At 37.9% G+C, this 16490-nt stretch overlaps 1 protein-coding gene across 1 annotated transcript; it reads left to right on the top strand.

Annotated features, from left to right (window-relative positions):
• The first annotated feature begins 3072 nt into the window (after window positions 1–3072).
• On the top strand, window positions 3073–15985 carry LOC137268813 (cdc42 homolog). The gene is made up of 5 exons (XM_067803377.1): window positions 3073–3175; window positions 7615–7752; window positions 11255–11437; window positions 12623–12820; window positions 13269–15985. The coding sequence occupies exons 2-5, from the start codon at window positions 7648–7650 to the stop codon at window positions 13356–13358; spliced, it is 576 nt and encodes a 191-aa protein (XP_067659478.1). The 5' UTR covers window positions 3073–3175; window positions 7615–7647; the 3' UTR covers window positions 13359–15985.
• The last annotated feature ends 505 nt before the right edge of the window (window positions 15986–16490 follow it).

The raw sequence follows: 16490 nt of genomic DNA, 5'->3' as shown, positions 1-16490 counted from the left end.
AGACGGGCAACGACGAAAATGTAACTATTTTACGAGCGATTCACTCGTGTCCTACATTTTCATGTCCAGGTAACGGATTATGCAGGGTGGACCCGAATGACCAATTTTCATGATTTTATTCGTTACAACTCGCCCATTTCCGTATCTTCAAAGAACATTCGGATTGTCCCGGAATTACACGAGTAGTAACGGACAGAACGCGATATGTTATGAGAGAAACCCTGTTCATCCATAACGCTATATCTAAAAATAGTGTTCTATTTATAGACGCAAAGCCGAGGTATAAAATATCAACAGTCGCAATGGGGCGCGCTGTTGATGAATCGGCTGTCGATCTAATGTACTGGCGTACACGTTCACCAGGTAAGCAAAATATAATATAGCCTAAGGAAACCCATGATGTATGTATGGTGACGTCAGAAACCATACTGCACCTATGAATTTGGATTTATTTTCATGTATGCATTTATGAGGCTTTAACGCCCCACTACATAGTGCAGCAGTCCAGCATGAATGCGGTTTGTGAAGAATTGGACCTGACAATCTCGTGATTTACATCACGAGCCTTGATCCACGTGTTTCAGTCAAGTCAGCAAGCCAGACAACCCTTGAACTGCGTCTTAGAACAAACTGGGTTGCTGAACACCAGCTCCATAGCATTTTCAAGGGTCTTTTTCATAGTGATTCACTGGAATTGTAATTGAAGAATGAACTTTAAAAGTTTGAAATGTGAAACCTAATCATAATATATCATCGTAAAGATCTTCGCGTCTGCGGTTCAAACGCATGAATTTGTTTTTTCCTGAGTTAAAAATTGTTTTCGATTTTTTTTTTGTCGTTTATAATTTCAGTCCAGTTATATGTTCTGTATTATTTTGGCTATCAACAAATTACGCATTTAAGTTAGGCCATGGAAACACAGTGTCACTGCATTATCAGTGAGTAGTGTTTTACGCCGCTTTTGACACTATTCCAGCAGTATCACGGCGGGGCACACCCAAAATTGACTTCACACAGTACACCCATGTCTTCGGAGTGAGACCCGTGAAGGTCCCGGGGTAGAATAGGCCTTCAGCAACCCATGCTTGCCATAAAAGGTGACTATGCTTGTCGTAAGAGGCGAGTAACGGTATCGGGTGGTCAGACTAGCTGACTTGGTTGACACATGTCATCGGTTCCCCATTGCGCAGATCGATGCTCATGTTGTTGATCACTGGATTGTCTGTTCCAGACTCGATTATTTACAGACCGTCGCCATATAGCTGGAATATTGCTAAGTGCGAGGTAAAACTAAACTCACTCACTCACTCACTCACTCTTCGGCGTGACCACCTGTCTATCACACCGCCGTTTACCACGAGTCGTTCTGCCGTCACAGAACCCATCCATTCCGATGGAGATATGAAGCCCTTTCTTTAACTAACGTCATTGGCTACAAATCCATGACTTGTGAACGATGTTGTCATTTTGTGAGTTATACAAAAACTGTTAGTGGCAGCACTGGTCGAATTTACTGCAAATGAGTGAGAGGCGCGGTCGACTGAATGGTGGGAGTGAGCGAGCCAGGTGTATGCAGCTCTTACGCTAACATGCTAATACTGTGTCAGGAGCCACCAGAAACACACAGTCGTGTTGTATCTTCTGCAGAATCGAATTTTGGCCTTCCACGTGACGAGCGAACGGTTTAATCACATTGTATGAAGGCAGATCGAGCAATGGCTAGCAGAATATAATTTTACGGCCATCGTTTGACGACGACGATGGTGGTGACGATGATGATGATGATGACGATGATGATGATGATGATGATGATGATGATGATTTGATTTATGCGCGTTTTTCTACCCATTTAGAACATGAAGGGTCAAAATCAATCTGACGAAATAGCCTGTACGAGTGGGATAGCCTGAGGACAAAGCATAGACACACGCCATTCTTGTGTCCTCTTACGCCTGCAGTGTTCGTGTGGTCTACACGTAGATACTTCGAGTTATCCAAGGTTTGGCAAAATCGTAATTTGATGACAAAATTATGAATCATGGGGCAAGCTTTTAATTTCAGACAACCGAAGGTCGCGACTCGTAACAGATATACTAACAAGTATGCAAAGATCGGTTACCGACTAAACGAGACAAATAGTTCACGATACATGTATACAATATGTATATTATCCCCTGGCCCGCTAGACCGTGGCTAGACAATCCAAGCCGGTCAATAAACTTCCACAGGTTTCCGACTGGCTAGTGAATTTTCATGGGGTCACATTTTGTGAACATATCACTGACTTGTTAAGTTATAACACGCTTTTAAATCAGGGAAGATCATGTCCTGATACAAATCTTCATACTTCATCATGTTAGCAGCGTAAAGATGAAACCCGTGTCTACATTCAAATTTCGGACTAGGGGGTTATTTAGCGGGCTGTTAACTTTCATAGCTACCCGGACTGGGAAACAATTTCGCCCACAAGACGTATTATGCCAGATAGCCAAAGCCAGTGTATTCAATTAATAATAATCGAGTGTTGCTTAAGTAATGATAAAGATTTAGCAAGGTTGTTATTTTTTTCTATGGCATTCAGCCGATGAAGTTGCAAGAGGTAGCCCCGTCACGTCGTGTTGTGCACAATAAATACATGTAAGCTGTAAATCCATGCCCTTAAATACGTTGTTATTTTACCCTCTAGCTCTTCTAAATGCTCGTCAAGTATCTGACACTTCGCCGCTAGGGTGTAGAAAATTAACATTTCCTGGTGATGAATTCATGAGCAAATAGAATACGGAAGTCTTTCGCAATGTGTAGGACACTACAGATACATTTTCTGTCTTTATCTTGTAAACACTTTCATTCTCCACTAAATACATGTTCAGGAAAATCATTTAAAGAAGTCATTTATGCGCATTGAAAGAAGTTTATATCGGATTGAATGTTTGGAAAGGGAGAGAAACGTGACAATAGCATAGTATATCAATTGCTAGGTAGCAAAATGATCGCCGCGATATTTATCTATTGCGTTTATTTCCAGTTAAATTCAGTAATCCAATCGTACGAGGGATCGTCTAAAAATAGAATGACATCACATTTCCGGTACACATGCGCAGTAAGGCACTGTCATCTCTTCCGTCTAGATTGATGAATATAGCTTCCATTTGACAGTTACGCCCGGCTAAATAGCGTAAGTTATGAATACGAGTTACTTGTTTTAACTCATGGATGTGCTACCTTCATCGTGACAAAAACAACAAAAGGTTCATGTGTGGTGAAATAGGTTCTTCAATCGTGCGTTATCACACCGGGAGTGGGTCGAGTGTCTGAAACTTACCAAAATGGCGGACCCTCTGCATGTCAAATAACATTCCCTCCCATTAAACCGGCCGATTTGTAAGATCAGAGAGATGTGTGCGTTGCATTGTGTACATATTGTACAGCGTCAGGTGATATGTAATTATTGTATGTGGCACGTTTTCTGTTTTAGCCTCCTTATGAGCAATGTGTTTTGAGTTTATCACAGCATTGGTGCTCGGCGGAAGTACTTCCTCTCACAGCTCTTAGCACTCCTATATGACTAACTTGTCTCTTTGAAGAAATACTATAATACCTATTCTTACATCGCTTAGTTCAATTGTTGGCCCCCATTTGGTCAACTAAGGTATCATGCATTGTGGTTGTAAATGTTATTTGCAATGGGCAATATCTTAGGTTGTATGCCATGGATTTACGCAAGGGCTTCCATTTCCAACAAATATCTTATTCATTTGAGGCATTTCTAACACACTGGTTTGTTGAAACTATCAATACAGCTGAGAAAATGAAATCCCAAATATGACATATGTTGTTTCAATACAGCAGTAAATGGCAAATGCATGTCCTTATTACTCGTAGCAACACGTTTACTGAATAAAAATTATTTGCTAAAGTGTTCAAACCAATGAAAAATTAAGATCTAACATTATTATTATCCATTCAGATTCTCAAACTGCAGTTATGTATGATCCTCACTAGTTTTCCTCAATGTAGCAGATACTAAGTAACGTAATTGTTGATTTACAGTTTAGTTTTATATGTTTCTGAGCTGTTTTGAATTTTGGAAAATGCATTATTGGTTTATCTACTTCAGGTAAACAACATTCTTGATGTGCACGTTGTGATATATAGAATATGACAATTAATAACTCGCCGGTGGAAGATACTTTAGTGTAACACCACTCGACATATGACGCCATGATGCGTCACAGTGCTGAAGCCACTGTCATTGGTACTAGACCTTGTTTGACTTGTGGAAAACTAAGAGTCCTCACACTGAAGGCACTTTCTCCACAGTTTCTATCAATTTATGTTGGACAGTAGTAAAAGAATGCTAATCTGCTTCTGGAAAATACCACTTTTATTAAACTTGTGAAAGACTTTGAGTCAGACCATTTTGTTATTTTGAAAAATGGTCTTACTGTACACGGAAGGTCGTTAAGTATCCTTTATGTATCCTTCATCCCAAATGTGGATTTTTCTTGACATGCTTAGTAGCAAATTTCAAAGTTTGTTAAGCTGAAAGAAAGTAAACATATAGCTTTGAAAAGTTAAGTTTTATTTCACTGAAAATTTTGGAAAATACTGATTATTTTCCAAAATGCCTGCAAAGTGCTCTTGTTTGAATCTCACTTCCATGTATGCCAACACCTGTATTGTTTGCACTGAGATGGGGTAGTTGTTAAAGCGCATTCACTTGTCAGGTTTGATTCCCAACATGGGGAGAGTTTGTGAAGCCACTTTCTTATCTTCCCCGACCTCATTGTTGCTAGAATATTGATAAAAGTATGTAATCAGTAATTCACTCGCCCAGTGATTAGGGATTTAGATAAAAATGGTGTGCTGTTGAACTTGTTTGCCTAGTCCAGAATGATTTTCACAGTGTTGTGATGTGGCAGCAACATTTAGAGGTCGGTGCTTTTCCTCCATAACACATGTATAAAGGAAGTTGCAAATGGGAACTCAGAACTTGTGCTGTAGTCTGTTGAGAAGGAAATAAATGCGTATTTTCTCATGGACAGACACAAAGGATTTCCTTCTTTTCCAGACTGAAATACAAGAATTTTATTTTGAGATATATGCTGTTGAAAATTCCATGCCATGTTCAGGAAATTTAATTTCATTCGTTCCAACAGTCTCATAATGGTATAGCACCTGATATTTGTCATTAGAAACAAATATTTATCAGATATAATCTCTTGTTACAACTGTGACAATGCTCATAGCAGGATTATGGTAATCAGATGTATTCATGAATACCCAACATCAAGTTAATCTTCAGACATGTTATTCATATAGATATACCTATTCATGCCTCTTCGACAACAGAGGTATTGCCAAGTGTTATCTCATGTTATGAACTAGAAATAGGCGTTTAGACACATTATCGACAAAATATCTTTTTATGATGTATACCTGAAAATATAACAGAAATAGGCGAGAAGATAACATATTTTTGTGTGTATGTTTTTGGTAAAACATTGGAGAATGATGTGAAGGTTGTGTTGTATAGTATACATTTCATGCATGCTCTGTTTATCACAAACCATTTTTACAACAGAAATACACAGGCATATCAGTGATCGAAATAGGCTTGCCCAACTGCCCATGGCCGGTAAATTTTGAGTGGGGCTGCCTTGAAACTCTTTCCACCAGCCCGATTGTCTGGCTGAAATTTTTAAGGTTGACTTTTTTTCAGTTTGCTTTCAGGACGATCATTCCATTTTAATTATCATGTCATATTTTGATTTAAGAAAGATGAATGAAAGCTACGAGTATATTCCATTATTATACATGGACAACTCTTCAGCCAGTGACGATAGCAACAGCACACTAAAACTGGTTGGCTTAGTAAGCTACGCTATGATTGGATTGTAATCACATGGTTCAATAAGAACCAATCAAAGAGAGCGTTACTTACTCATTTGTACTTGTTACAAAATGGCGCCTTTTTTTGTAAGTTATTGCGAAAAAGTAAGTTAAAAAGGTGGACAGGCAACTTTCAAGATGGGCAGGCAACATTTATGGGCCACCAGCCTGGCTGTCAGGTTGAGTTGAAAAATTGTTTCAATGACTGAGGCATATTGCCTTAGTTGCGAACCTAATGCAATTTACTATTATTTAGGTGATATGAATACATGTAACGTCATCCCTCACCTTAATGTGGATCTTAGGGTCCATGGATGACCCCCCGTGTTATAGTACCTATTACATGATGTGGAACAAAGGCCAAGTAAAATCATAATTTCCATGGACATAAAACACAACTGCTATTTTGTATATTGTGCCCAGTCAAAACTATATTGTAATTTGTATCATTGAAGGTGAAAATAAACAAACATTGAACATGAAAACATATATGTACTGGAAACTTGCAATCAAAAATCACTAGACATGATAAATTAATTATTGTTCCGGTTATGCTACTGCCAGAAATAGCGATCAGCTGTGCACATGTGTTTGGGTCCAATATACCGGTGATTCAGGTAAAAACGATCCGATAATATTACATCAAACAACTTGTATTCCATTATCAGAATATTTTATATATTAAGCATTTATTGTAACAGATATAGTATACATCACTATGGGATTAGTATATAATGCATGTTTTCTGGAAACATACTTAGTATAAAAATGAACACAGAATGTTACCTGTCTGGATACATTTTACATAGGAGATAGTTTGATGAGTCACCACTGGCTTCCAGTGGGACTTGCTACTTTGATTGTGAAAAACAAAATGTTGGCTATTTAATTGTTAAAAATTCAATGAGACAAAAAAGCGTGTCTTGGAGTCCATGGATTACAAGACTATTCTGTTTGTTATTACTAAGATTAATGTGAAATTGGTGCTATCACAGTTGGCACAAAAACAGACCCTCACGAATGTGGTAAGCGGAAGTTGTACGCGTATGGAATGAGGTAATGCCATTCACTCACGGTGTCTTGGTTGTTTCTGTCAGCGGTGTTAATGAATAAAGGTGGGATTGAATTTAATCAAAGAATATGTGGTTTATGACACTATACGTCCTCAGATAACTGTGTTTTACCATGCAGTATCACAGCAAAATTGTAAGTACCCGTAACTCGACTGATAACATTTCTTTCAATTTCATGAGTTACTACTACGATGTTGGTATGATTATTATTGAGAAAACCCTGCATGTTTTGAGCACCAGAAACACAATGGAAATGTACGATAAACTCTGACAGTTGCCATCCGCACTGAATTTCACTAGTTAGTTGATAAACTATTTTCAGTTTCGTGGAAGGGTGTGATTGCAGTTCAACTTTTTTTTAACTGGAGCCACAGATTACCCCACAATTCAGCCAAATCTGCGGTGTGGCGAAACACGTTATTGCGAGTGATGACTCATTGACTGTATTAGAATGTCAAGAAATTTGTCAGTGGTGATTTATTGTATGTGTTCAAGTAAGTTGCTAGCTATTCTGTAGGTCCATCATTTCATGTTGCTAGTGCAACATTAGGTTGTTGCTGTGCCATTGCTGTAACAAGCATCCTGTGAACGTAAAAAACAGTGATCTTAAGTCAGAGTCCATCAGACATATTCTTATTGTGTATTTCAGACCTGCTGGTAGAGAGTCCCAACAACAGGCAGAATGCAGACGATAAAGTGTGTGGTTGTTGGTGATGGAGCTGTGGGTAAAACATGCCTACTTATCTCGTACACCACAAACAAGTTCCCTTCAGAATATGTCCCAACGGTAAGTACAAGGCCTAGATATTCGAAGCTTTCTTAGCACTAAGGTAGTCGTAAGTGCCATTCATTAACATTAACTAATGGCCATCTTAGCGCTAAGAGAGCTTTGAAAGTTTACGGCCAGGGCTTTATAATGGGTTTTCTGGAGTTGTCACACTCTTAATGGATTCAGATAAAGTTACGACACTTGTTCGATACAAAATTATTCTGTGTACAAGATGTCTCATGATAAACTTCTTCAGCATGTCATATCTTCATTCATTGGGGATGAATGTTTGTGACCTATTTGCTACCATAGCTTTATTAGAAAACTGGTTACTATAAATGCTCGCGCATTCTAGTGACCATACACATTAAGATCATGTGCTTTGAAGAAGCAAAACTTTCTGACTGGTAAACCGGTGAAGTGTCAGGGTTAGAATTGATTTTCAGCAACCCATGTTTGTCATAAAAACAGACTTAACAGGATCAGGTGGACAGGCTCACTGACTTCGTTGACACGTCTTCAGTTCCCAGTATCACAGATAGATGCTTATGCTGTTGATCACTGGATTGATTGTGTCTTCCGCCACCTTATAGCTGGAATATTGCTGAGTGAATATGCTGCAGTACATATTTTTCTATGGTGACCTTGATTCCTTAAAGGACCACTAAACTCAATTTTTTGGTACTCTTTTTATCACTGCATATGAAAGACTTCTGGTTAGTCATAAACGAAACACCATTTTTTTTAAAAAACACCTTGTGGTTAATTAATACCAAGCGCTTAAAAGTTGCTAAAAAGCCGTCTGCTTCTCTCGCCCGCAAACGCAACCACAGACACCATTACGTAACACTGTTGCCAGAGAACCGGACGTGACGTAATAGAAGGAACGATTTCCAATTAATTGTAGAGAAAATGTGTAGCACGTCTCGACGTCACCAAAGACATGCCGAATTGTTGTGTTGTCGTCAGTTGCTCCTTGGGGTTGGGTGATGGTGTCACTGTGCACATATTTCCACCGGACCCCGTAGTTTGTGCTTAAATTGTTATGTTATAAGAAATGTCATGCAAAATCCTAATGTCCGTCAATAAAATACATATTTTACTACCAGTAGAAAGTAATTTTGATTTTGTAATACTATGAAAACAAACTTAAATAGCATTCATTCTCAAACAGGGCGCCGCCATTTTTGAAAATTGTGAAGTAACGGACTAAAGTCCATTTGAGTTAATGTGATTATGGTTTGTTTTCATCAAGTTAGAAAATACAAGCTACTTTCTACGAGTAGTTAAATATGTATTTGAATCATGGCCAAAAGGAGTTTGCATGACATAACTTGTAACGTAACATAAGTGAGGTAGGGGTCGAAGTGAAAATACTGCACGGTAAATTTCTACACTTGCTAAATTTACTTGGTCTGTAAACTTTCACTCACCAGTATGTAGACACTTGTCAATATACGTTTTTATATTTGGTCTCATGATCATAATTACTTTATAATCATACTTGTATGGATTTTGAAACTTAACAGAAAAAAGCGATCTGCGAACGTATAACAGGAATGTAATATCTAGACATTTTATAGTTTGCCTAGATGAATCATAATTCGCACACACTCCCTAGTGTATGTCGTCTGTATCATTACAACTTCACGACGAAAACAATGATTCTGATGAAAGTTACGACAACTTAATAAACAGAAAATGCAAATATTAAAATTAAAACAAATTAAAGTTATAGGAGCAATGTCAGGCTCTTAACTTGTTCGAGGAATAACGAGTGATATGTAAATCATCTGCAGATTTCCCAAGTTATGCGTCTCTCAACAATCGAATATACGAAATGTATCGTTTCAAGTTTTTCATGTTGCTGTATAGTCTCATTGGTCACCCAAGATAGCACACCTGGCAACTAATTGCATAATGTGTGTCATTCTTTTAAAATAGTAATTAGTTAGCCAATAGTCAATCAATGTGTTGGCGGTTAATCCTTTGAAAGAAGGGTGTTGTATTTACATAGACACAGACAGGACAGAGTGTATTCAGTATAGGTTAGTAAATGTACATACATAAACACTACCTTTTGACAAATCCCCCATTTAAATCTGCATAAAACTAATTAGTCAATCAGCGTGTTATCGGTTAATCCTTTGATCGATCCAGACACAAGAAATCGTCTATGAAAACAAGGGTTGTAACTCGAAAACTAGGCAAAGCAGGAGACAAAACTAAGTCATAGTAGATTGTGAGAACATATAGCTTTCATTTTTCACAACAGGTTTTGCGATTTCAGGTTTGTACAAACCTGTAAACGAAGTAATTTACCCCCTGATATGTAGATGAATTCTGCAAAGACCCTCATTTCTATACCCACTATTATGCCACGGAGATGCACCGCTCTGATTGGTTGAAATTTCGTTTGCGACTGTGAATTGTGCACTGTTGACAAAAAGGTCGATTTAAGATGATTAAACATCGAAATGAGCAGTTTTAATGGCGGGGTATCATTTATTACGATGTCAGCAAGTGAGTTTGTATTTGTACCCTATTAGAGTATATGTGACCTTTAATTATCCCATCAGTGTTTCTGTGTATTCAGTATTGTTCCAACTCATAGCTTTTAGTTCTTTGAAAATAAAATGTTGCAATGCTGTTTTAGCTGAAAACAACTCTGTTCCAAATATACACTGTATTCACCTATTCTTTGTATTTAGCACCTTTCAGCTCAGTAATCGATAATCAGTTTGACCAATTATATGACCAGGAGCTCAAGCACTGAACGCTTAGAGAGGGCTCCAGATAATTTTCATAATTTTTTCAATAGGAGTACTTAAACCCTTAAAGTACATTTGGAATACTGAATGGAATTTAATGGACTATCAGTAATCTTATATTTCCTTTCATATATATGCACCTCAACATTGTTACGCTTGTGTAAACAGATCAGTAAGCAATAACAGAATACATTTTCAGATAAACACATCCGTTAATGATTTTACAACCATACACCGTTGCTGTGGTGTGCATCTGCTATGTTGTCTAAACTATTTCCTACCGTATGGGGCATATATTTTATCAGTACATATGCTGATGCAGCCCTTATCTGGAGCCCTGCTTAGAGGTTTGCCTTGTAGAATGAGGGATTTACTATACACAAGTTCCTGCATCCTATACGCATAAATTAAATGCAGTGAATTTGATTAGCGTGTTCACAGGGATACATTAAAAGTCCAATACTTTTTTTAAAAAATTGATCATATAGTAAGTTATCGCTCAGTCTGTTATTTGCTATTGCATTACTGTAACGGTGTGATGATCATGATACAGAATACAATAAGAATAACTGAATTACAACAATATTAAAACATGGTATTGACAATAATGTTTGTCTCTGACTTCCATATTGTCGTCCATGACCCCTGAAAATTGAGAGTCCCAAGGTTACCTCGAATACAGGACTCCTAATAAATCCTTGTAGAATCACCTTAGGTGACAACAATTAATGGATGATGTTGTATTTCAGGTATTTGACAATTATGCTGTAACTGTGATGATTGGAGGTGAGCCCTACACGCTAGGGTTGTTTGACACAGCCGGACAAGAGGATTACGATCGTCTCCGCCCTCTCAGCTATCCACAAACTGATGTGTTCCTAGTCTGTTTCTCAGTAGTATCACCTTCTTCATTTGAAAATGTTAAAGAAAAGGCAAGTCTGTGACCTTATCAGCTTTATATCATGACATCTGTCATCCACCATTACTCCATGTCTATTTCGGAGCTTTGACAGTAGAGTTAGTGTAGAGATAGTGTGTCATAGAATATACTTATTCCAAAATAAGTTCTGGTATATCGGTCAAATTTGTATTCATGAAGCATCCAAACCATATGTGCTTCTCAAGTTACGATGTTGCATTTATATTTACAACATGATTTAAATTAACTGTTTCTTGTTATGGCAATAATGAACAAATACATGTATAGTTGCTTTATGGGGATCCTTGGTAATGCACTGTCGCAGAATAAACTGAAGGACACCAAATATTTTGAGACATGTCTACATAGTAACATTAATTGCTTTCCTTCAATGACTAGAGCTTGAATGGAGGAGTTGAAACCTACTTATACCCCCTACAATCATGGGTAATGACATGTTGCACCAGACAAAAACTGTTTGCACCTGCTGATCAGTGTATTGTTAAAGAAAATTGATATGAACAGTAACATTCATTCAGTAACTGTCCATATTGTCATCATAGACCTGGCTCAAGTCAGCTGCGCTTGGCATTATTCCGTTAGTCAGGTGCAATCTTTGTTCTTCAGACAGCAATATTAACATGCACTGGGTCCAAGTTGGTATAGATATGAGGTTGCATTGTACGGATGCTGTGCAAATTCCTAATGATAAAATTCAGCCAAGATAAACTGCCATGAAGTTATATTTCATGTACAAAAATTCATAGGGGGATCTGGTGTCCTTCGGTTTGCTTGTCCTAGAGTCTGAATCCATGGGTGCCTGAAAAGGCCCAATATGCTAAAACATGCCTCAGCTTGGTAATATGGAAAATAATCCAGGACTGGTGAGCTAGCACTCATTATGTTGTGTCCATGTAGGGTATCCATGTTAAACTTTGACGTATCTCACTGGGTGGTAATAGAACACTAGCATTAATCTGAACTTCAACAGGAACTGCCATATAGAATGAATATTGCCATGTGCAGCATTAAACAATTAAGAAAACATAATCATCTTAAATGCTTCGTTAGATTTTATTTTAAGTCACCTACTCTCACCATTATAGTATAATATTGAAGTTATGGCAGCAACCACTAAACATGCTTACAATTATATCTAATACAACTTATGTTCATTATACATGTCTGTTTGTTTCAGTGGGTACCCGAGATTGTCCACCACTGTAATAAAACCCCTTTCCTCCTGGTGGGAACTCAGATAGATTTGAGAGACGATGCAGCCACTGTAGAGAAACTTGCCAAGAACAAACAGAAACCAATAACAGCAGAACAGGGAGACAAGCTGGCGAGGGAACTGAAGGCTGTGAAATTTGTTGAATGCTCTGCACTAACACAGGTAAACACACAAACAGAATATTTTGCTCTGATCAAGCTTGAAAACTTGTCAGCACCATACTTGTAGTATGACTAGATTTACTTCAGCCATTCCACTCACAGCGGGCTGACATACTGTGTTGAGGTACTGTTTGAAGCAGCCTTAATCCTGTCCTGCTCACATGTAGAATTTGATTTGATTGTATCAACTAAGAATGAAAATTTATTCACTCAGTCATTCCAGAATTCTGTAGTTGTGGGTTCAAATCTTGGTTTATTCTGATTATTGTTCAAGGCCTGTCAATTCCAAACATGTACTCATGGGTTTTGCCGAATTGTTGAACATCTTTAACAAATGAATCTCTTTGGCGCTGTCTTCCATCATAAGCTGATGGTGGCATACATGGATTACTGATCAAATCAGCATTGAAGCCAACTCACTCTTGCCAAATTTCCTTCTTTGTTTACAGAAAGGCCTAAAGAATGTATTCGATGAAGCAATCCTGGCAGCTCTGGAACCCCCAGAGCCACCCAAGAAGAAGAAGTGTGTTATTCTGTGAGATTGCTTCAGCTACCTGCTTCAGCCATCGGGCAAAAACATAGCAAGACTCAACCATGTGTAGCAGTGGCATATGCACCTGGTAACCCTCTGCCAAGATTCTGCCTGTCTTGGAGAGGGTTATCTCCCTTGGCAAGCAGCCATTGGGCGCTCTACTGGTTTCTGGTATTGTCATTGGTTGGGCTACACTGTGTTAAATGTTCACATTCTGTCTGAAAAAACCAGAACTGTTTTTTTCTGATAACAACTTGCTTTTTATCTCTCAGAAAAAAAAACAAGTGAAAGTTCACACCATGGGCTGTCTCAAGCAACTTTTCTTGGATGGCAGGAGAATTCAAATTTCTGAGTCTGTGTTTGGATTTTACAAAACATTACTTTATGTACAGGTACAGTTGAATTTTATGCTTAGTAAGTTCTGTGTACAAACAAAGCAAGTTGTGTAAAAAGACATGCATAAATAGACCCTCTGGGTCCATGTATAAACCAGATGCTTAAGGCTATATGTAAATATGTAGACAGTTCGAGCAGTCAGCTTTCACATGAAAGGAACCTGTTGTTTCTGCCAACAGTAAAACCTTTCTGTCACTGTCTAAGTGTTGGTGAAAAATATAGAAAAAATGCATCAGGTATTCTTCTCAAGGTAAGCCATGAAGTAAGTTAGATTTATCAATAAATGGTCATGTGTATTGCATGCCTCTGGTGACCGTTGTTGCCATGGTGGTCGTGGTTTCCATGGATACAGACCAAGATGCCCAGATATGTCTGGATCACATTTCGTCATGCTCATTTTGTCATGTTAATCAACAGCACTTTGTGATGCCTTGTTACATACTGAGCTTCCTCTTTATAGCTTATGCACTTGACACCAATTCTGTCAGCTTGGTAAATCTGCAAGTTCATTTAGTCAGTTCTGTGATGCTTCCTTCTTTCGTCATGGCCTTTGCCACCACAAGGACCAAACTTGGGAGATGTCAAATGTTCAAGCTAATTTCATCAACACTTCTTACATTTTGAAAAGATGAAAAAAAAAACACTTTCTTGTTCTTCGTACAATAATCTCTCAATAGACGTAACAGTAATGTCACTTAAACTGTTAATGTAGGTATACGTCTAGATAATTATGAGAAACTACATTCAGTATTTGAAGTGGTATATATGGTTGCTTCGTCATCAGATCTTTTCAGTTCAGGGGCATTATTTTGAAGGGTACATGAGTGTAGTATAGTTAAAACCTTTTCTTATGTTGAGTGAAGCAGAGATGTTTGAACTGTATCCTTTGGACTGAAATTGTTTCAATAACAAAATAGTTTGCTTACAGTTTCTGCTGATGCAATCGTTGCCCCTTGTAGGTTGATAAATGGGGTGGTTGGTGTGTTTCTGATCAAATATAGGAGCCCTTTACAGGTAGGTTTTGTTAACTATCTGTTGTGTGGTATCAGACTGGACTTTCAGTTCATTCGGGGGCCAAGTTGCCTCCAGTTTCTCAGACCTGTTGTTGATTTGGTTGTTACACAATAGCATTAGTACCTATGCAAGATATTTGTTTGCGATGACTGTGAAACAATTCGTCGAATGTTCAGAGAATTGAGAATGGGTACCCCCTTTAAACATTCTCTCACAAAGGAGAATTTCGGGCTTGATGGTCGCTTTTGTGATTTCTCTCATTTAGGATCATTTTTACAATATTCTTAAGCACATGAGCTCAACATCACTGTAACTGATACAGTTTTTATTGTCAGTCAGTTCGCCAAGGGGAGATAACTCATGCTTGTTTGTGTTGTTGCTGTCATTCCCCATTAGTAATTTATGCATATTATATTTATCCAAGCCTCAGCTTTGTGTAGATATTTTTAACCCATGGAATACAATCTATCCTTCCCATCAATTCTCAAGACCAATATGACAAAAAAAAAATATTGTTTAAAAAATAAAAGAGGATGTGGTTGCAATATATCAGCATCTGTAGAAAAAAAAATCAAAGAAATGTATCAGATTGTCCTCATCTCAAACAGATGATCTGGGTCAGTATGTGTAAATATCATTTCTGGACGTTTAAAGTCTACTCACATTTTGTATCAGTGGTACGGGACATCAAAGGCACGAGGTTAAGGAGAAATTCTGGTTGTGCATAGCTGAACTTTTAATTCTTATCAATTGCATTTTAATCCAGTCTGGTTTTCTGTGACTGTATTCTATTTGAACACAAACCATTTGTCCAAACCAGTTTGCCATTTATTGGAAACGAGGCAAGTGGACAGTAAGGCTATTTTACTTTTCTTAATCATGAAAATGATGCAGCTACTTTCCTATAATAAAGCTACAAGTAATCTGAATTGTAGCCTTATTACTAGTGTATATCCTCTGATGTTCAGTACCATCAGTTTTGCATGTCGCCTCCACACCCATTGTTTCTCCAACACTGGTACTTTTACAGCTTGAAGGCTGCCGAGCACAGCCGCGTGTTGCCCTTCTGTCTACGTCACACATAGCATTGTTTCTCATCTCAATATTTTAGAGGGCTAGATTCAGACATTTGTATCTCCAGATATTCAATGTGGAATGACATGATATTTTCGTACATTCTTTGACATGTAATCTCTAGCAAATAAACATACCCATGTAAAACCATACTTCGGATTTGTCTATATTTACTGTAGATTCCTTTATTATGAAGAACATGTGAGGTGTTCAGGCCCTGTGGTTTATGACTTCAAGTGTGTATAAAGATATGCTTCCCATTCTTACGATGGCCATGGGATGAAAATCTTGCTACAACGAACTTGAGTATGTCAGCATCATTTCTGAGTCTGATTTCTCGAAACAAACTGAAGTTGACAATTTGAAACAGCTTATTTGTTTCTATATTATCAGCATTTCTATAATAAAGAAGCCCAAATATCTGAAGTAACCTATCTTATAATCTTAGATTATCTGCTATGTTTGAGTTAAATATCAATATCAGTTTATTCTGCAACATGCATTTTCCTGTGTTCTCTCAAATGTGAGCAAAAACTAAGGCTTGAGTTTGTTTCAAGAAATTCAGAGGCAGGTCTCAATAGCAGTACAGTGGAAGCTGTCTACACCAGCACTCTTTATGACCGAAGAAGTAATATGGCTTGGACAATGTGCCGGA

The sequence above is a fragment of the Haliotis asinina genome, chromosome 16, assembly GCF_037392515.1.
Source record: "Haliotis asinina isolate JCU_RB_2024 chromosome 16, JCU_Hal_asi_v2, whole genome shotgun sequence".
Taxonomy (NCBI): Eukaryota; Metazoa; Mollusca; class Gastropoda; order Lepetellida; family Haliotidae; genus Haliotis; species Haliotis asinina.
The sequence above is the reverse complement of the archived record's forward strand: the minus strand, read 5'-3'. Positions and strand labels throughout refer to the sequence as shown.

Excerpts from the sequence above, each read along its gene's own strand:
- LOC137268813 (XM_067803377.1), top strand. The coding sequence starts at position 7,648 with ATGCAGACGATAAAGTGTGTGGTTGTTGGTGATGGAGCTGTGGGTAAA. Across the intron at positions 7,753-11,254 it reads CTTCAGAATATGTCCCAACG|GTATTTGACAATTATGCTGT; the intron begins GTAAGTACAAGG and ends GTTGTATTTCAG. Across the intron at positions 11,438-12,622 it reads TTGAAAATGTTAAAGAAAAG|TGGGTACCCGAGATTGTCCA; the intron begins GCAAGTCTGTGA and ends TGTTTGTTTCAG.